General features: G+C 62.6%; 2 protein-coding genes across 10 annotated transcripts in view; one reads left to right on the top strand and one right to left on the bottom strand.

The window, feature by feature from the left end:
- Positions 1 to 9,311, bottom strand: part of SNAP47 (synaptosome associated protein 47) — a 65,543-nt gene extending 56,232 nt beyond the window's left edge. For 3 of the 8 annotated variants that reach the window (XM_064595657.1, XM_064595656.1, XM_064595658.1), the window contains exon 1: positions 8,857 to 9,308. In XM_064595657.1, coding sequence (XP_064451727.1) covers positions 8,857 to 8,898 — 42 coding nt within the window. In that variant the 5' untranslated portion in view covers positions 8,899 to 9,308. Of the gene's footprint in view, positions 1 to 8,856 lie in introns of all 8 variants that reach the window. The other 5 variants (XM_064595661.1, XM_064595663.1, XM_064595662.1 and 2 more) reach the window with 4 other exon arrangements.
- JMJD4 (jumonji domain containing 4) lies at positions 9,250 to 19,266 on the top strand. Of its 2 annotated transcripts, none has more exons than XM_064595664.1 (6): positions 9,250 to 9,706; positions 9,774 to 9,939; positions 11,892 to 12,017; positions 12,290 to 12,557; positions 13,076 to 13,222; positions 13,528 to 13,754. In XM_064595664.1, exons 1-6 carry the CDS (start codon positions 9,424 to 9,426, stop codon positions 13,618 to 13,620), a joined length of 1,083 nt encoding a protein of 360 aa, XP_064451734.1. In that variant the 5' UTR covers positions 9,250 to 9,423; the 3' UTR covers positions 13,621 to 13,754. The 2 variants fall into 2 exon arrangements, with proteins under 2 accessions (XP_064451734.1, XP_045727384.2); XM_045871428.3 differs by having other exon boundaries at positions 9,311 to 9,706; positions 13,611 to 19,266.
- The last annotated feature ends 621 nt before the right edge of the window (positions 19,267 to 19,887 follow it).

Here is a 19,887-nt window from a genome sequence, read left to right as displayed (position 1 = left end):
ACGGAATCCAAGTGCCTGGAGAGTCGGCAGCCACCAGACAGCAGGCTCGCCATGTGACCTCAGGAGGGCTCGCTAAAGGGCCAGCCAACCCACAGTTCAGACCTGCTGAACACAACACCGAGTTACCTCCTTGACAGCTTTCACACAAGTCCTACTACCACCTGGGGCACGGACGCAGCACGGCAGCCTCTCCTCTGGGACGAGGTCTCTCACTGGACACAGGGAACCAGAAAGCAAACGTGTCCTGCTCAGACTTCTCTCCCCAGCAAGAGGGACATCCACCCGACACTGAAACAAACACAGACCACTGTGGCCTGCTGGCCTGGGACCTCTACGGGCACAGACCTGCCAGGGCCGCTGTGCCACGGGGCCCCCCGAAGTCATTCCGACCGTGGAGGGTGGGAAGGTCTCTACTCTCAGAACCAGGGAATACTACCCACAGTTTCTGGTGTTTCCCAGTCCAAGACCAAGGTCGGAGGCTGGGTGCCTGGTCAGCACCTGGAGCCGGCCTGACCCTGGTCCTCCCGGCTGAAGGGACCCTCCTGCCATTCAGCCACCCGACCACCACAAACTGTGTCCAAGCCGCAGAGAGAGTCAGGACCTGTGTTGTTCACCACTGTCCAGCGTTGGGGAGCTTGCTGCAGCTGGAGGCTGAGTCCCTACTAACAAGAGCCTGCGCCCCGGGGGACTCCCGAGCTCCAAGCGAGATCAGACACGCATGCTCCAGAGTGACGGAGTGTGGCACTGCAGGGTCTGAGGAGCTCCGCTCTGCCACATGCTTTACACCCATGGAAAGTTCCTTCACCCTCTGGGCCTGTTTACCCACCACTCAAATGACTGAAGACCGAAGGACAACAGCAGCTCTGAAATATGCTAGAATTCAAAGAGAGAAGGACACTGAGGCGCCTGGCTGGCTCAGTCGTTAAGCGTCTGCCTTCGGCTCAGGTCATGGTCCCAGGGTCCTGGGATCGAGCCCCACATCGGGCTCCCTGCTCTGCGGGAAGCCTGCTTCTCCCTCTCCCGCTCCCCCTGCTTGTGTTCCCTCTCTCGCTGTGTCTCTCTCTGTCAAATAAATAAAGAAAAGCTTTTAAAAAATAAAAAAATAGGGGCGCCTGGTTGGCTCAGTCGTTAAGCGTCTGCCTTCGGCTCAGGTCATGGTCCCAGGGTCCTGGGATCGAGCCCCGCATCGGGCTCCCTGCTCTGCGGGAAGCCTGCTTCTCCCTCTCCCGCTCCCCCTGCTTGTGTTCCCTCTCTCGCTGTGTCTCTCTCTGTCAAATAAATAAAGAAAAGCTTTTAAAAAATAAAAAAATAGGGGCGCCTGGTTGGCTCAGTCGTTAAGCGTCTGCCTTCGGCTCAGGTCATGGTCCCAGGGTCCTGGGATCGAGCCCCGCATCGGGCTCCCTGCTCGGCGGGAGGCCTGCTTCTCCCTCTTCCACTCCCCCTGCTTGTGTTCCCTCTCTCGCTTTGTCTCTCTCTGTCAAATAAATAAATAAATCTTAAAAAAAAAACACAAGGAGAGAAGGACAAGGAAAGAGGAACGAAGCAGAAACGAAACACTTCTCACTAAGGTACTGCACGTGAGGACTGTGAGAACAGCACTCGGGTTTGAGGATTCCAGGAAAAAGCAAGCGGAGAAACCTGTGGCCAGCACTTCCTACCACACCTTTCCACGGCATTTTTCCCAACAGACGCAGTGACCAAGATGAAGGGGAGGGCCAGAGCAGGAACAACATGCCCACGCCCTCCCCCGCCCTCAGCTGTGAACTCACCGGCCACACCTGTCCCCGGGTGTCCCGCCTGTGCCCTGCTCCCTACAAGGCCGGCCCTCGCTCTTGTGCCCTCGATCCCAACCCCTTCCAGCAACACCGACCTCTCCGTCCTTCCGACACCGGGGCACAGACGCCAAGTACCTTAGGCTTTGTGAGCACAGGGTCCCCGCTGCAAGAGCGCAACCCTGCCGGCGAACGGCGGGAGCAGACAGCCACCGCGCAGAAACAAAGGGGTGTGGCTGCCCTCATGCACAAGACGGGGCCACCTCGCTCGCCCTCCCCTGTCCTAGACCCTCTCGTCAGTCTGCACAGACGCCCTAAGCTCTCCACCTTCGGACAGACCAGCGGCCCCCTCCCCACATCCCCACAGCCCTCTCCAGCTACCGCTCCTCCAGGAGACACCCGCTGCGGCTCCCACCGCCAGGCACCCCCCGGCCCCGGACACGCTGCTCTGCCCAGGCCTCCAGGTGGCCAAATGCAGTGCCCACCTCTGTGTGTTCTAACCTCTGTCCAACACAGCTGCCCCTCTGGAGAGAGAGCATGCTTCCTCCCTGGTCTCCCACCCCCGACCCGGGTGCCTCAGGGGCGGCCTCTCCTCTCCTGCCCCAGCACCCCACACCCCATGGCCAGCTCCGGGGGCTCCCTTTCCCCTGTAACAGACCTTCCACTGACCACACAGCACTTGCCACAGCTCCCAGGAGCCTACATGTTGACAGGCTCAGTCTACATGCTGGAGAAGGCAAACCTAAGGAGGAGGGTGCCCTGGGCACGATGCCAGCACATCGTGGGCACCAGGTAAACACGTGGAAATAGCGACTGTGTCCACCACGGACGGCTTTCCTCCTCCCACCGCTGACCCGGGTCTCTGATCTATGCTACGTTCCTGGAGGCCTTGTTCGGGCCTCGCCTGTTACAGCCCGGAACCCACGTCGACCTGTGCTGACCCTGGGAATGGAGCTGAATGACGACAGGAAGATCGTGGGGCAGCACCCCAAGGGATGCTCGTGGGGAGACGTGAGCAGGCACGTGGATGGAGTGCACGATGCCCCGCATTCTGTACGAGGCACTGCTGTGTATGGACGTCTTCTAACGCCCGCACCAGGCCTGTGCCCGGGAGTGAGCCTCAGCATCAAGTAAACACCCTATTTTTAGTCCGTTTCCAAAGGAACAGACCCAGCAACGTTTCACACAGGTTCCAAGGACTCCTGAGCACAAGGAGGCCTGGAGGCAGAACAGTGGGAGCAGTGTCTCCCGGCGCCGGCGGCCACCTTTTCCATTACCTCCACCTCCTGCCCCTCAGAGGCTCCACTCTCAACCTGGGAGGCTCAGATGTGCTGCTGTGGGTGTCTCAGGGCCACAACGCGGCCTATTCACGTGGCATGCACCATCCTTCCACCCTCGGAAAGGAGAACGAGGATCGCTCCCGACTCCCGCTGCATTTCCAACCACGCCCCAGCATGAAGGTCTCCTTCAGCTGTGTGGACAGCGCAGTGCTGGGGCACGTCAAGGCTCGGAGCAGGATGCTGCCCCCCACGTCTGACTCAGCGGGTCCGAGTGGGGCCCCAAAAGGACACCTCTCACAGTTCCCAGACGATGCCAGGCTGCTTTCCGGGGGCCCTCGAGGGACTCAGCCCATGTTGTGGTCCAGCTCCAGCACCAGAGGGCCACCGTGTGGACTAGAGGAAGCACAGCACGGAACGTGGGGTCCCCTCTCCTACCCTGGCTGCCTGGCTCAGCTGCCTCAACAATCCTGGGGAGCACGTGGACCTCCTGGTCCAAAGCCTCCCCCTTTTCGGGGAACCTGGTTCAAGAACCGAGCTTCAGGAGCCAGACTCCCAGGACTCGTCCCAGACAACGCCCATCTCGATTTCACATTTCTCCCAAGACACACTTCAAGCCACATTTTCTCAAGCTTCAGACAGTGACAAGCACTCTGCTTCCCACACTTTTCCCAACTGCCTCCCGTCCACCACAACTGAAATCCAATTATTAAGGAGCACCCGTCGATTTGTGGCAAGATGTGGACAATATATGATAAAAAAAAAAAAAAAGCCTAAAAACAGCAGAAGCTTACGTACACAAACTTCCACACATACAAAATACAGATGTGTGTGTGTGTGTGTGTGTGTATGGGGGGGGAGGGGGGAGGCGAGACAGACATAAAATAGGAAGCAATGAAGGAATGCCTGGAAAGATAGCTGCATTTCTTTTTTTTTTTTTTTTAAGATTTTATTTATTTATTTGAGAGAGAGAGAATGAGAGAGAGCACGAGAGGGGGGAGGGTAAGACGGAGAAGCAGACTCCCTGCTGAGCAGGGAGCCTGATGCGGGACTCAATCCCGGGGCTCCGGGATCATGACCTGAGCCGAAGGCAGTCGCCCAACCAACTGAGCCACCCAGGCGCCCAAGGCTGATCAATTTTAAATAGCTTTAAGTCTCTGTTGAAATAATCCTGGCTTCTGCCAGAGAAAGCACAGAAAGCTATTTTTTTTTTAAGATTTTATTTATTTATTTGGTAGAGAGAATGAGAGAGAGCACATGAGAGGGGGGAGGGTCAGAGGCAGAAGCAGACTCCCCGCCGAGCAGGGAGCCCGATGCGGGACTCGATCCCGGGACTCCAGGATCATGACCTGAGCCGAAGGCAGTCGCTCAACCAACTGAGCCACCCAGGCACCCCAAGATAGCTACATTTCTAACTGTCTTGTAAAGTCCGGTGTGGATGGGATTACGGGGGATTCTTCTCCACATTGACCGCCCCACGTGTTCTCCCTGACTTCATGCCACACACTGGCCCAGTGAGGAATTCCACACCTGGCCACCCTGGGCACAGCGAGGCCGCCTGGGAAGGCAGCCCAGCACACACAGGATCACAGAGCCCTTCGCGCTGCTCCACCAGCCCACCTCACTGGTGTGCTCAGCTCTGCCCAGAACCCAGACACTCCCAAACTCATCCTCCTCCCAGTCCCGTCTCCTCTGCCTTTCCCCACCTGCCATCCTCCCTGCTCTCCTTCTGGGTAAGCTTTAGGATACGTGGAAAGAGTCCCCCTCAAGCCCCTCTCCAAAGCTCAGAGTCCCAACTGGGGAGAACGCCCTTATCCCACCCGCAAAAGTAAACAGGGTAGCATCTTCCTCATTTAATAAAGGGGCGACATCCACCCCTCCCCTTCACTCAGTGTCCCCTTTGTTCAGGAACGACATAAAGTGGCATCCAGATTTTACAAGGCACGGTCGCCAACTCAGAGCTGTAAACGCATAGCTCCAGAACTGAGTCAGACATGTCTCACCAGGTGCAAGACTACAAGATGCATCTGCTTCTCCCTCAAAGAGATGACAGGTCTTAATTGCTCCTTCTTGTGCTTGACCATGTATGAGATGTACGAAGCTCTGCCCAGATCTGTACTCTCCCGCACACGCTCCACATACATGTCATCTGCCAAGCTCCCGTGGCAGCGAGCCTGCGTTCCTCCTTTCCAGATTGATGAGGTAGATTGGCGTTCACAGAACATTTTCTCTAACATGCTCAGACCCGGACGTGTCACCCCTACCACGTCCCCACTCAGACAACCCCCCATTTCCGTCCTGCCGGTGTGCAGCCTCAAATACTCACCTGTGATTCTCTACACCTGCATTTCAGGTCCCCTGTTCCCCCACCAGCCCCTCACCCTCTGATCCAGGCCTCCACCAGCCCCTTAGGCCCCAAGCATCTCTTCCAGGTCCCTACAATCCCCCTGGGCCCCCAATATCCCCTCCAGTGCCCCAGCATCCCTCTAGATCTCCAGCATCCCCTCCAGGCCTTCATCATCCTCTAGGTCCCCAACACCCCCTGGGTCCCCAGCATCCCCTCCGGGTCCCCACCGTCCCCTCCGGGCCCCCAGCATCCCCTCCAGGTCCCCAGCATCCCCCTGGGTCCCCACCGTCCCCTCCGGGTCCCCGGCATCCCCCTGGGTCCCCACGTCCCCTCCGGGTCCCCGGCATCCCCTCCGGGTCCCCAGCATCCCCCTGGGTCCCCACCGTCCCCTCCGGGTCCCCGGCATCCCCTCCGGGCCCCCAGCATCCCCTCCAGGTCCCCAGCATCCCCCTGGGTCCCCACCGTCCCCTCCGGGTCCCCGGCATCCCCCTGGGTCCCCACGTCCCCTCCGGGTCCCCGGCATCCCCTCCGGGTCCCCGGCATCCCCTCCGGGTCCCCAGCATCCCCCTGGGTCCCCACCGTCCCCTCCGGGTCCCCGGCATCCCCTCCGGGCCCCCGGCATCCCCTCCAGGTCCCCAGCATCCCCCTGGGTCCCCACCGTCCCCTCCGGGTCCCCGGCATCCCCTCCGGGCCCCCAGCATCCCCTCCAGGTCCCCGGCATCCCCCTGGGTCCCCACCGTCCCCTCCGGGTCCCCGGCATCCCCCTGGGTCCCCACCGTCCCCTCCGGGTCCCCGGCATCCCCCTGGGTCCCCACTGTCCCCTCCAGGTCCCCAGCATCCCCCTGGGTCCCCACCATCCCCTCCGGGTCCCCAGCATCCACTCCGGGTCCCCAGCGTCCCCCCTAGGTCCCTACCGTCCCCTCCGGGTCCCCAGCATCCCCTCCGGGTCCCCACCTTCCCCTCCGGGTCCCCACCGTCCCCTCCGGGCCCCCAGCAGCCCCCTGGGCCCCCAGCATCCCCTCCGGGCCCCCAGCATCCCCTCCAGGTCCCCAGCATCCCCCTGGGTCCCCACCGTCCCCTCCGGGTCCCCGGCATCCCCCTGGTCCCCACCATCCCCTCCAGGTCCCCAGCATCCCCCTGGGCCTCCAGCATCCCCTCCGGGTCCCCACTGTCCCCTCCAGGTCCCCAGCATCCTCCTGGGTCCCCACCGTCCCCTCCGGGTCCCCGGCATCCCCCTGGTCCCCACCATCCCCTCCAGGTCCCCAGCATCCCCCTGGGCCTCCAGCATCCCCTCCGGGTCCCCACTGTCCCCTCCGGGGCCCCAGCATCCCCCTGGGTCCCCACCGTCCCCTCCGGGTCCCCGGCATCCCCCTGGTCCCCACCATCCCCTCCAGGTCCCCAGCATCCCCCTGGGCCTCCAGCATCCCCTCCGGGTCCCCACTGTCCCCTCCGGGGCCCCAGCACCCCCCTGGGTCCCCACCGTCCCCTCGGGCCCCCAGCATCCCCCTGGGCCCCCAGCGTCCCCTCCGGGTCCCCACCGTCCCCTCGGGCCCCCAGCATCCCCCTGGGCCCCCAGCAGCCCCTCCGGGTCCCCACCTTCCCCTCCGGGTCCCCACCGTCCCCTCCGGGCCCCCAGCAGCCCCCTGGGCCCCCAGCGTCCCCTCCGGGTACCCAGCGTCCCCTCCGGGTCCCCAGCACCCCCCTGAGTCCCCAGCATCCCCCTGGGCCTCCAGCACCCCCTGGGTCCCCACCGTCCCCTCCGGGCCCCCAGCATCCCCCTGGGTCCCCACCGTCCCCTCCGGGCCCCCAGCATCCCCCTGGGTCCCCACCGTCCCCTCCGGGCCCCCAGCATCCCCCTGGGCCCCCAGCGTCCCCTCCGGGTCCCCACCGTCCCCTCCGGCCCCCAGCATCCCCCTGGGCCCCCAGCATCCCCTCTGGGTCCCCACCGTCCCCCTGGGTCCCTACCGTCCCCTCGGGCCCCCAGCATCCCCCTGGGCCCCCAGCATCCCCTCCGGGTCCCCACCGTCCCCCTGGGTCCCTACCGTCCCCTCGGGCCCCCAGCATCCCCCTGGGCCCCCAGCATCCCCTCCGGGTCCCCACCGTCCCCTCCGGGCCCCCAGCACCCCCCTGGGCCCCCAGCATCCCCTCCGGGTCCCCACCGTCCCCCTGGGTCCCTACCGTCCCCTCCGGGCCCCCAGCACCCCCTTTGGTCCCCACCGTCCCCTCCGGGCCCCCAGCACCCCCTTTGGTCCCCACCGTCCCCTCCGGGCCCCCAGCATCCCCTCCGGGTCCCCACCGTCCCCTCGGGCCCCCAGCATCCCCCTGGGCCCCCAGCGTCCCCTCCGGGTCCCCACCGTCCCCTCCGGGCCCCCAGCATCCCCCTGGGCCCCCAGCATCCCCTCTGGGTCCCCACCGTCCCCCTGGGTCCCTACCGTCCCCTCGGGCCCCCAGCATCCCCCTGGGCCCCCAGCATCCCCTCCGGGTCCCCACCGTCCCCCTGGGTCCCTACCGTCCCCTCGGGCCCCCAGCATCCCCCTGGGCCCCCAGCATCCCCTCCGGGTCCCCACCGTCCCCTCCGGGCCCCCAGCACCCCCCTGGGCCCCCAGCATCCCCTCCGGGTCCCCACCGTCCCCCTGGGTCCCTACCGTCCCCTCCGGGCCCCCAGCACCCCCTTTGGTCCCCACCGTCCCCTCCGGGCCCCCAGCACCCCCTTTGGTCCCCACCGTCCCCTCCGGGTCCCCAGCACCCCCCTGAGTCCCCAGCATCCCCCTGGGCCTCCAGCACCCCCTGGGTCCCCACCGTCCCCTCCGGGCCCCCAGCATCCCCCTGGGTCCCCACCGTCCCCTCCGGGCCCCCAGCATCCCCCTGGGTCCCCACCGTCCCCTCCGGGCCCCCAGCATCCCCCTGGGCCCCCAGCGTCCCCTCCGGGTCCCCACCGTCCCCTCCGGCCCCCAGCATCCCCCTGGGCCCCCAGCATCCCCTCTGGGTCCCCACCGTCCCCCTGGGTCCCTACCGTCCCCTCGGGCCCCCAGCATCCCCCTGGGCCCCCAGCATCCCCTCCGGGTCCCCACCGTCCCCCTGGGTCCCTACCGTCCCCTCGGGCCCCCAGCATCCCCCTGGGCCCCCAGCATCCCCTCCGGGTCCCCACCGTCCCCTCCGGGCCCCCAGCACCCCCCTGGGCCCCCAGCATCCCCTCCGGGTCCCCACCGTCCCCCTGGGTCCCTACCGTCCCCTCCGGGCCCCCAGCACCCCCTTTGGTCCCCACCGTCCCCTCCGGGCCCCCAGCACCCCCTTTGGTCCCCACCGTCCCCTCCGGGCCCCCAGCATCCCCTCCGGGTCCCCACCGTCCCCTCGGGCCCCCAGCATCCCCCTGGGCCCCCAGCGTCCCCTCCGGGTCCCCACCGTCCCCTCCGGGCCCCCAGCATCCCCCTGGGCCCCCAGCATCCCCGCAGGACCCCACCTTTGGCCCCGGGGCCTCTCTGTCAGAACAGGAGGTTCTCATCGCGGCAGCAGTAGCAGGCGGGACTAAGCCGGGAGAGGGCCGGGAGGACTCTGGCACAGGCCCGAGCGCAGACTGGGGGCGCCGCTTACCCGTGTCCCCGGGGAGATGCGAAGACGGCGAGACCCGGGTCTGGCGCTGCTTCGGACGCCGGACAGACCAGCCGGTCGCTCCAGAGGCGCTGCGGGCCGCTCCCGCGCCTGCGCAGAACGAGGCCCGCAGGCTGCCATGCGCGTGCGCCCAGGGCCCGGCGCGCTGGGATTCGTACTCGGGCAGGAACTCTGGCCGCGTTCTCTTGGTTCCGCTCGGCCGCCCCGGGCCGCTCGCAGGCTCCAGCGGCCTGTGCCGCGCGGTTCTCGCTCCGGCTGGCACGCAGCCCGTGCCGGCCACGGCGTCTGCTCCGGAAGTAGTCGTAGCGAGTACTTCCTTTCCATCGCCCCGCTCGAAGAGCGGGAGGCGGGAGGCCGGAGGCGGCTGCGGCGCCCCCCGCCGCCCTGCGGTGCAGCGCGGGCGCCAAGCGGGCCGGGGATGGACAGGGAGACGCGCGCGTTCGCCGAGAGCCACTTCCGACGCCTCCGCGGGCGGCCCGCGGGCGCGGCGGGCGCGGCGGGCGCGACGGGCGCGACGCCGGGCCGCGTGGACTTCATCGAGAGCCCGGACTGCTTTTCGTACGCCGACTTCTTCAAGGGCTACCTGCTGCCCAACGTGCCGTGCGTCTTCTCCAGCGCCTTCACCGAGGGCTGGGGCAGCCGCAGGCGCTGGGTGACGCCCGACGGGAAGCCGGCCTTCGAGCACCTGCTGCGGAGCTACGGTAAGTGCGGGGCGCGCGCGGGCGGCCGTCGCGGAGGCGCACGGCGTGCCACGGCCTCTCGTTGCAGGGGACGTGGTCGTCCCTGTGGCCGACTGCGGGGCCCGGGAGTCCAATTCCAACCGCAAGGAGCGCATGCGCCTCCGGGACTACATCAGCTACTGGGAGGACTACATCCGGGGGGGCTACTCCTCGCCGCGCGGCTGCCTCTACCTCAAGGACTGGCACCTGTGCAGGTAAAGCGGGCGGGGCGGGGGCGCACAAAGCCGCCTGTCGGCCCCCGGAGGGGATTGCAGGGCGTGCGCGAATCTGGCTCCTGCAGCGCGGCCGGAGGCCCTCCCCGTCGCAGGGCCGGCCGCGCCGCGTCAGGTGGGAAGCGTGTGTCCTGGCTGCCGGAACCGCGCTTGCGGGCTGCGCCGCCTCCGACTGGCCGCACCTGGCTGTGCCCTTGCTGTCGGCTGCGGACCCGGGCCCCGCACCGGCCTGCGGGGCTCACCCCGGCTGCCCCGGGCCCCGCACCGGCCTGCGGGGCTCACCCCGGCTGCCCCGGGCCCCGCACCGGCCTGCTCTGCTCGCTCACGTTCTCGGCGTCTTCCCGGCAAGGCTGTGCCCGACATCACGGACCAGTGACTCGCCCGCCCTGTCCGGGGACGCCTTCTGTGTTCGACCACACCCTCTTCCACCCTGGGAGCTGCAACGACGGGCCTCTGGGACACGACCCACGCTCGCGGGCAGCCACACCCCGTCTGCTTCGTCCCCACGCGCGGAGGGGGTCCCCTGGGAGCTGCAACGACGGGCCTCTGGGACACGACCCACGCTCGCGGGCAGCCACACCCCGTCTGCTTCGTCCCCACGCGCGGAGGGGGTCCTTGGGCTCTGTGTCCATTCCCCTACCCGGCAGTGTGCTGGTCACAAGCAGAGACCGGCCTACGCACACCCCAGCCAGCTGGTGCAGGGCAGAGTACGGCCTCGACGAGTTTTGTATAAATGAGTGAACGACCGAATTCTCGTCTGGCTGAGGTGCAAACTAAGGTATCACGGCGAGCCTCTCCCTTGTGATCCCCAGGACCCATCCAAGAGCACCTCGCACCGGCGTGCCCTGGATGCTCCCAGCCTCACTGCGTCTTGTCCGGCAGGGAGAGCTGGCCCCAGGGGGTGGATCAGGGACGCCCAGACCCTGGTTGTGGCCCCCAGGGACTCTCGATCCAGCAGCACAGCTTAGGACTCCCAGACCCAGTGCTCCCGCTCGGTGGGCGTAGGCTTCAAATGGGCGTCAGTTTGTTCCGGCTGTTACACGGGACGTCCTTGTCCATTGTTCGAAGGTCCGCTTTGACTGAATGTTACGAACTTTCCCTGGAAACCCCAGGATAAACAGAGCAGAGGGAGGCCAGGCAGGCAGCGGCGGCTCTAGGGGACGTGCCGTCTGATTCGCGGGCTAAGTGGGAGTCTGACATCCCGCAGAGGCACTTTTGGGGCAGTACAAGCGACTTGGTGCTCCTCGGGCTCCCTGATCATGGCCTCCGGCCACGAGTGATGCGTGAGCTACTCCGGAAGCTGTTCCAGTGCGTCGTCGGGAGAGCTCACTCTCTGGGGCCGGGTTAGGGCTGGGTTGGGGCTGGGTTGGTGTGCTCCTGTGTGGGGGGCGGGCATTGTTCCGGTTGTGGGGATCAGGCTTTTGGACCAGGAGGAGTGGGGGGCTGTGGGGTAGGGGAGAAGCACCTCAGCGGGCGTGGGCCATAGTGCCTGGGCCACTGGTCGTGCATCCACTCGGCAGACGGCGAGAGCGTGGACGAGGCCCACGGGTTCTGGAGAACAGCGTGATGCCCATGAGGCACTTAGAGCACCAGCTCAACCAGAGGCTGAAATTCCGGACCTGGTGCAACAGGGGTCTGGAGCAGTTGCGGTGCCGCCCGCATGGGTCACCTAAGCGGCGTCACAACACCCCCAGCGTCGTTTCCTCTGTTATGACGGGCGTTCGTTCCTTGCACAGGGCTCAGGTGGGGTCACTTGGGGCTGTGGTCATGTGGTGGCTGGACTAGCGCAGGGTGGCCAGCCTCACTGTGGACGCCGGCTGTGGAAGGCAGCTCAGCGTCATTCGTGTCCTTCCAAACCTCTGGCTGTCTCGTGCTCGGGGCACAGGGGCCAGAAGGTGGCCACTCCTGCCCCAGCCTCTCGTCACTCCCTGCAGGGACGCCTCGGCCGAGGACGTGTTCACCCTGCCCGTGTACTTCTCATCCGACTGGCTCAATGAGTACTGGGACGCCCTGGATGTGGACGACTACCGCTTTATCTACATGGGGCCTGCTGGCACCTGGTACCGTGCGTCCCTCCCAACCTCCTCTCTGCGCCTTGTCCCTGCCCCACACACTCTCCTCAATCCTGTCCACTCTGTCAGAGCCTCTCAGAGACGCCTAGGTGTGGGGAAGGCTGCCAGGCGTCCCATTTCCAAGCCTCTGTACCCACTTTGCCCCTGGGGGCTCTCAGATGGGGGAGTGTGAGCGCTGGGGCCCCTGGGGCCCATGTCCTCGGCCAGGAAGAACCAGACCACCTCTGGTTCAGTAGGCACCAACAGAAGGTTTCACACAGGTCACCGTTCCACGCTGACATCTTCCGCTCCTTTAGCTGGTCTGCCAACATCTGTGGGAGGAAAAAGTGGCTCTTCTTCCCTCCGGGGCAAGAAGAAGCCCTTCGGGATTGCCACGGTGGCCTGCCCTACGACGTGACCTCACCCGCGCTGCTCGACAGCCGCCTGTACCCCACGCGCAAGCAATGCAGCCCACCCCTGGAGCTCACGCAGGAGGCGGGCGAGATGGTCTTCGTGCCCAGCGGGTGGCACCACCAAGTCCATAACCTGGTAGGGTGGGCACACCCCACCGCATGTGCGTGCAGTGTGGCCCAGACAGGTCAGGGAAACGCCCTGGGGTCCCACCGGTCTGACCCCAAGCCCAGAGTGTCCAGCTCCCCGTTCATCTGCCCCTGGCTTACCCAGCACACTCCTCACCCTTCACACACTCTTAGATGCCTTTCCACAGAGAGAGGGCCAGGCGCACCCCTCCTGATCCCACGGAGAGCCCGGGTATGGGATTGCACAGACTGGAGAAGGGCCACCAGCCCGTTTCTTCCCAGCCTCCCACGTTTCTTCCCTGGGCAGCAGTGGGTCCTTGTACACTGTGGAGTTGCCCCAGTTCCCCTGGGAGCCCTGCTCTTGGTTAGCTGTGCCCTCAGAAAGGTCCAGCCCCCTCTTTATGGTAGCACCTACCGGGAGACAGGAGCAGCCCTTCCTGGCTGAGGAGGGTTGCCAGGACCTCAGGACAGGGCTTGGGGATGGTCTGGTGTGGACTCACGGGGGGACCCACACCCCACCCCTTCCAGGAGGACACCATCTCCATCAATCACAACTGGGTCAACGGCTGTAACCTGGCCAATATGTGGCACTTCCTGCAGCAGGAGCTCCGGGCCGTGCAGCAGGAGGTCAGCCAGTGGAGGGACACTATGCCTGACTGGGACCATCACTGCCAGGTAGGCCAGCCTGGGCAGGAGGGAAGGACTGGGAGGGGCTCTCCAGGGCCGCAGTGGGGGCTGGGGAGGGGGCTCACCAGGACCAGGGCGCAGTGGGGGGAGGGCGTGGGCCAGCCCTCAGGGAAGCCTGCATTCTCAGAGGGCTTGGTCCGTAAGGTCAGAGCTGTGGTCTTGGGGACCTGGTAGCCGCCAGCCTGCCTGTGTGAAGGTCGGTGTGGTCCTGGGGCAGGTCGCTGCGGCTTCCGGGTTGCAGGACTCCGACCCATCGCTGGCTGGCTCCCGGGTATCTCTGTTCCCATCCTCAGGGACTGGGCCCTGCCCACAGTCTTCAGACACTTGCCTGGAGCTGCGAGCAAGCCACGCCTCACTGGTGCTCCTCTCTGGCCAGGTCATCATGAGGTCCTGCTCCGGGATCAATTTTGAAGAATTTTACCACTTTCTCAAGATCATCGCTGAAAGGAGGCTGCTGCTTCTGGCGAAGGAGATGGGCCCTGGTGACATGGAGGGCAGTGCGGGCAGCGGGCTGGGCCCCCAGCAGGCTGCTTTTGATGTCAGCCGGATCGCAGAGGTGCTGGCCTCCGTGGTGGCCCACCCCGACTTCCAGAGAGTGGACGCTAGCGTGTTCTCGCTGCAGCCGGGGGAGCTCCTCCAGCAGCTGGAGGAGGTCGTGGCCGCCACTGCCTCTCTTTAGGGCATGAAGCTTGCATCAGGCGGGGCCCCGAGGCACCGGCATGGAAGGCAGGCAGTCTCTTCCACAGCGCCTTCCAGAAATAAAGCTCTGTGCTGCTGTGTGGCATGGGACAGGTCACCTTCCCGCGGAGCCTTGTGGCCTCAGGTGGCCCAGGTGCGGCTCCTGCTCTTGTGGGTGTGGTACTGTCCTGGCTGTCCGCTGGCATCCCTGGGACCCTGCCTATGTAGAGGGTTTGGGCTCCTTGTCTTCATGAGGCTTAGCCAGGGCTGAGTGCTCTGCATCCAGTGGGGGGGTGGGTGGGGAGGCCCTGCTAAGTGAGCTCTGCAGCCAGAAGGCCCGGAGTGTGCTGGGGACTCGGGTGTGGGGGCAGCATGTGGTTGGGATTCCTGGTGCCCCCAGCCTTCCCTCAGCAAGGACTAGCATCCCAGCCCATAGGCCTCCCATCCACAGCAGTGTGAGGCAGCTGGCTTGTCCTGCAGGGTCCCCTCTGCAGTAGGACCACACCCCTGCTTGTCTCCATCTTGCCCTGGAGCAAGCCCCTCCATGTGGGCTGGACGTTCTGGGGCCCAGGACCTCTGTGTCTATCCCGTAGGAGAACCACTACTTAACATAGAGCCTGCCGTCCCTCCACTGGCCTGTGCCTCCCCTGAACCCCCATCCGGAGCCAAAGATGTCCGTACGGTCAGGGCACCAGGCCAGGCCTCATACCTTGTCCCTCATGCAGGCCCCTAGGCATCACAGGTGCAGCGTTCAGGGGCCCCTCAGGGTCGGTTGGCACCCATGATTTTATCTCCCTCTTGTGACAGCACTGCCCGTGCCCCCCAGGCTCCAGTGAGGGCCCGGACCTTCCAGGTGTGCAGAGCCCCCTGTAGTCCCTCTCCCAGCCTTCACGTGTGCTGGCCATCGTAGGCCACCAGCAGTCGGTGCTTGCTCCACAGCCATGCTGCACACCTCTGCACCGTTCAGTTGCCGCTCTGCACTCCATGTGCCCCTCAACAGTGACAGTAATGGGGTTCTCCAGAGAAATGGAGCCCGCAGGATAGAGCGAGAGACGGTGGGGGCTGGTGAGTGAGGTCTGCAGGGCAGGCAGCAGGCCAGGGACTGAGGGGAGAGTGGACTTTGTGGTCTGGGGTCCAAAGTCTGCAAACTCAGGGTTAGCGTGTTGAAGTCTGAGGGCAGCGTTGCTTCTTTGGGAAACCTCTGTCCTTGCCCTTAAGGCCTCCACTGACTGGATGAGGCCCTCCCAAAGTGTGGAGGGCAGTCTGCTTGATCAAGGTCTGCGAAATTCAGAGTTAATCACATCTAAAGGATGCTTTCACAGCAGCATGGAGACTGGCGTTTGAACAAACAGCGGGCACCAGGGCCTGGCCAAGTCAACGGGTCGAACTGACCAACGTGGTCACTCCCCTGTGCTTGCAGGGACTCAGCCGGCACACTGCTCTGTCCCGTGCCCACCTCGACGCCCAGCAACTGCTCCTTTCCCAGCAGCCGCGGGCAGTCCCACAACCTCCCTGTGTGTAGCACCGGCCCCCCGCCCCCACCGCCGTCGGACAGTTGTGTCTGCACACGTCCCTGCGTGCCGTCCAGCCGTGCTGCGCCCCACGCTCACCGCATTATTTTATTTCATTTTTTAAAGATTTTTAATTTATTTATCTGAGAGAGAGAATGGGAGACAGAGAGCATGAGAGGGGGAGGGTCAGAGGGAGAAGCAGACTCCCTGCCGAGCAGGGAGCCCGATGCGGGACTCGATCCCGGGACTCCGGGATCATGACCTGAGCCGAAGGCAGTCGCCCAACCAACTGAGCCACCCAGGCGCCCCACGCTCACTGCATTATTCAGCTGTCACCCCTTGCACACGTGTCCTGTCATATCCACCCCCGGAACCCCTGCTCCACCACGTCCTCGCTCCTCCCACGCACCCCACGCGTCCCTCAAATGCCGGTGCTCACACTACCCTCCAGTCAAGTGCACGGTGTGCACACCTGCCGTGTGCAGTCCAACGCCCTGTGCACACCTGCAGTACCTCCCATTTGCTCCTCCTGTTCTCATCGTCAAGATTTTGGCTCTAGCACACCCACTGGGTGCATTAGACAATGTCGCACTGCACGCTCAGGCCAGGTGCAAACTTGGCATCGTTCCGTTCCTTGTAGTCCCGTCTCCACAGCCGTGCTGTGCCGTCAAGCGGTGCTTGCACGTTCGTGGTGCCAACCCGTGAGCACCGCACCCACGGCAACTCATCAGTTGTTCCTTGCGCGTTCATGCTGTGCCATCCAACCCGCTAAGCCACCCAGAACTCCCATGTGTGGCCAACAGCTGCTGCCCCCCTCTTGCACACCCACGTGCATTCAACAATCTGCACAGTCACTGGGCCTGGGCCTGAGCCATGCTGTGTGTCCAGTTGCAGCTGTTAGGGAGGAGGGGCTGGCTCAGCATTGTCCCCATCATTCACCCGTCTCTTGCCCCTTCTTTTATTTATTTGCGAGAGAGAGAATGAGAGACAGCATGAGAGGGAGGAGGGTCAGAGGGAGAAGCAGACTCCCTGCCGAGCAGGGAGCCCGATGCGGGGACTCGATCCCGGGACTCCAGGATCATGACCTGAGCCGAAGGCAGTCGCTCAACCAACTGAGCCACCCAGGCGCCCCCGTCTTCTCACTTTTTTTTTTTTAAGATTTTATTTATTCGAGAGAGAGAATGAGAGAGAGCACATGAGAGGGGGGAGGGTCAGAGGGAGAAGCAGACTCCCTGCTGAGCAGGGAGCCCGATGTGGGACTCGATCCCGGGACTCCGGGATCATGACCTGAGCCAAAGGCAGTCGCTTAACCGACTGAGCCACCCAGGCACCCCCGTCTTCTCACTTTTTTTTTTTTTTTAAGATTTTCTTTATTTGCGAGAGAGAGAATGAGAGACAGAGAGCATGAGAGGGAGGAGGGTCAGAGGGAGAAGCAGACTCCCTGCCGAGCAGGGAGCCCGACGTGGGACTCGATCCCTGGACTCCAGGATCATGACCTGAGCCGAAGGCAGTCGCTCAACCAACTGAGCCACCCAGGCGCCCCCGTCTTCTCACTTTTTTTTTTTTTTTAAGATTTTATTTATTTGAGAGAGAGAGAGCACATGAGAGGGGGGAGGGTCAGAGGGAGAAGCAGACTCCCTGCCGAGCAGGGAGCCCGATGTGGGACTCGATCCCGGGACTCCGGGATCATGACCTGAGCCAAAGGCAGTCGCTTAACCGATTGAGCCACCCAGGCACCCCCGTCTTCTCACTTTTTTTTTTTTTTTAAGATTTTATTTATTTGCGAGAGAGAGAATGAGAGACAGAGAGCATGAGAGGGAGGAGGGTCAGAGGGAGAAGCAGACTCCCTGCCGAGCAGGGAGCCCGACGCGGGACTCGATCCCGGGACTCCAGGATCATGACCTGAGCCGAAGGCAGTCGCTTAACCAACTGAGCCACCCAGGCGCCCCCGTCTTCTCACTTTTTTTTTTTTTTTAAAAGATTTTATTTATTTGAGAGAGAGAGCACACGAGAGGGGGGAGGGTCAGAGGGACCTCTTCAGGGGAAGATGTTGGCAGTATGTGACCAGGTGCACTGGAGGCTCTCTGGCTTGCCTGGCTTGCCCTTCAGCTCCTCATCCTGGGTAAGGACCTGGAAGGGCACTCCAGCAAGCTCGGGGCGTGTGTGTTTGCCGCCTGGATTGGAACCATTCCAGTGTTTCACTGGTGAGGCAGTGGGCGTGCTGCCTGTGGATCGTCATTTCTGGCAGCACCCCTCTGCTCAGGCTGCATTTTTCTGCCTCCTCATGGGAAAAGTCTGCACCCCCATGACGTAACCAGGACACAGTCGTGAGGCCTCAGCCAGACAGGAGTGACCACAGTGTACCTGATGGGGTGGGCGTTTCTGGGGTGAACAATTGTGCAAGGCATAGTGGGGATGCTGGAACTCCTTGTGTACAGGGAGCAGGGATGCTTATGGACTGAGTTGCAACTGTGGCTCTAAACTCTGCATCACAAATCTTTACCCTGGATAAGAAGCCAGCAGGAAAAGGAGGTCTGAGGTCAGAGACCACCCCAGGAGGGTTTAAATCGAGGTAAAGCCAAAGATACAGACGTAGTGAAAAGAAGGGGCACCTGCCCCCCAACGTTCATAGGAGCAATGTCCGCAATGGCCAAACAGTGGAAGAAGCCGAGGTGCCCTTCCACAGACGAATGGATAAAGAAGATGTGGGCCATATACACAGTGGAATATGACTCAGCCATCAGAAAGGATGAATACTCAACTTTTACATCACCATGGATGGGACTGGGGGAGATTATGCTAAGTGAAATAAGTCAAGCAGAGAAAGTCAATTATCATATGGTTTCACCTATTTGTGGAGCATAAGGAATAGCATGGAGGACCACAGGAGAAGGGAGGGAAAACTGAATGGGAAGAAATCAGAGAGGAAGTCGAACCATGAGAGACTCTGGATTCTGGGAAACAAACTGAGGGTTTCAGAGGGGAGGGGCATGGGGGGATGTGGTACCCGGGTGATGGACATTAAGGAGGGCACGTGCCATGATGAGCACTGGGTGTTACACACAACTAACGAATTGTGGAACACTACATCAAAAACTAATGATGTATTATACAGTGGCTAACTGAACATAATAAAAAAATAAATCTAGGTAAAGGGTTGGCTGTGAGGCCCTTGGGGAGGGTTACGGAGGTCAAGTCCTGCCTGCCCTTAGTCCACTTACTAATAATCTTCCTCTGGCCACGTTGCACATTCTCACCTGTTTCGTTTTTGTTTTGTTTTTGCTTTTGTATGATTTTCCCCACTCAGTGCCGAGGAAATTCCAGAGTTCGGTCTTGAACGCCATAATTTCTCAATCGGTGGTCAGAAGAAATCTCAGCAAGAGAAGCAGAGTGTGTTCCATCTTCCCCAATTGTAGCAGCTACTGTCCTGAGAAAGGACATGGTCCTGACAAGCACTATTTTTAAAGGCTCCCAAGTTTTAGTGGTTGCTGTGCTGAGAAAGTACCTTCAACCTCTAAATGCCAGGATTCTGGGGGGCCGTCTCTGCTCTTGTCCAGGGTCCCAACACTGAAGTGTCCTCCAAGCAAGGGGCATCTGGGTGTATCTCAGCACCCAGAGCAATGTGGCTGGCCCTCCTCGCTTCTCTCACCTAATAAGCTGATAAGCCTGCAAGACTTTCCACTGAGTGAGGAGTGGGCCTGTGTTTCATTTAAACACAGGAAATGAAAGAACAAAATCACAACTCCCAGCTATGGTAGAAAGAGGATTTTGATGTAGTATTCAAGTGTAGCTTTTGCAATTTATGACCAATATTGTCCAAATCAGTAAACATTTTTTTTTTAACCTGTTGTACAAAAATTCAATTACCCTCTCACCTCTTCTGAAATCGTCCCTTCCCACTGGCCGCATCTCCTGTGGTCTCAGACCCCTGGTGCCTGGCATTTGCAGGGGCACCAGAGAGTATCGGTGGGACTCAGCTGCCCCTCCTCACCTGGTGAAGAGTGAGGTCCTTGAAGGGGGCCTCTTCTCTCCTGGGGGAGGGGCGGACAGGACTCTCGCTCACCATTGGCCTTGACGGTAGAATCTGAGATTCCATCTACCCTGAAAAAGGCTGTAGCAGTGCAAAGCAGTGTGGACCCTCGGGAGGGTTGTGGGCAGATGCAGACATGAGGAGGGAACTGCAGTCATCAGACCCAGTGTGTGAGCGAGGGCTCTGTTGTGCCCATGGGCACAGGGGGCAGTGACCCATAGCTGTGCAGGGGTGAGGGAAATGCCTGGCTGCAGGCAGGGCACCATGCCCATTGGCTGTGTTCCTTGGCCAGGGTCAGCTAGTCCTCAGGCTCCTGGAAAGCAAAGTACCTAAGGCAGCAGGTGGTCCACAGAGTTCCAGGCTGGCCTGTCAACTGTCAGGCATCATGCTCAGCTGCAGACCAGAGTCTGTGGTGACCTGTGCTGGCATGCTGG

Source organism: Mirounga angustirostris, unplaced genomic scaffold, assembly GCF_029215605.1.
Source record: "Mirounga angustirostris isolate CCGP_5_RB_7025 unplaced genomic scaffold, mMirAng1.0.hap1 SCAF_7, whole genome shotgun sequence".
NCBI lineage: Eukaryota > Metazoa > Chordata > Mammalia > Carnivora > Phocidae > Mirounga > Mirounga angustirostris.
This window is presented reverse-complemented; position numbering and strand designations above follow the sequence as displayed.

What these genes read in the sequence shown, in the direction of transcription:
- JMJD4 (XM_045871428.3), top strand. Translation starts at nt 9,424, where the DNA reads ATGGACAGGGAGACGCGCGCGTTCGCCGAGAGCCACTTCCGACGCCTC. An exon ending in AAGGACTGGCACCTGTGCAG is followed by an intron (nt 9,940 to 11,891) that starts GTAAAGCGGGCG and finishes CACTCCCTGCAG; the next exon opens with GGACGCCTCGGCCGAGGACG. An exon ending in ACCACCAAGTCCATAACCTG is followed by an intron (nt 12,558 to 13,075) that starts GTAGGGTGGGCA and finishes CACCCCTTCCAG; the next exon opens with GAGGACACCATCTCCATCAA.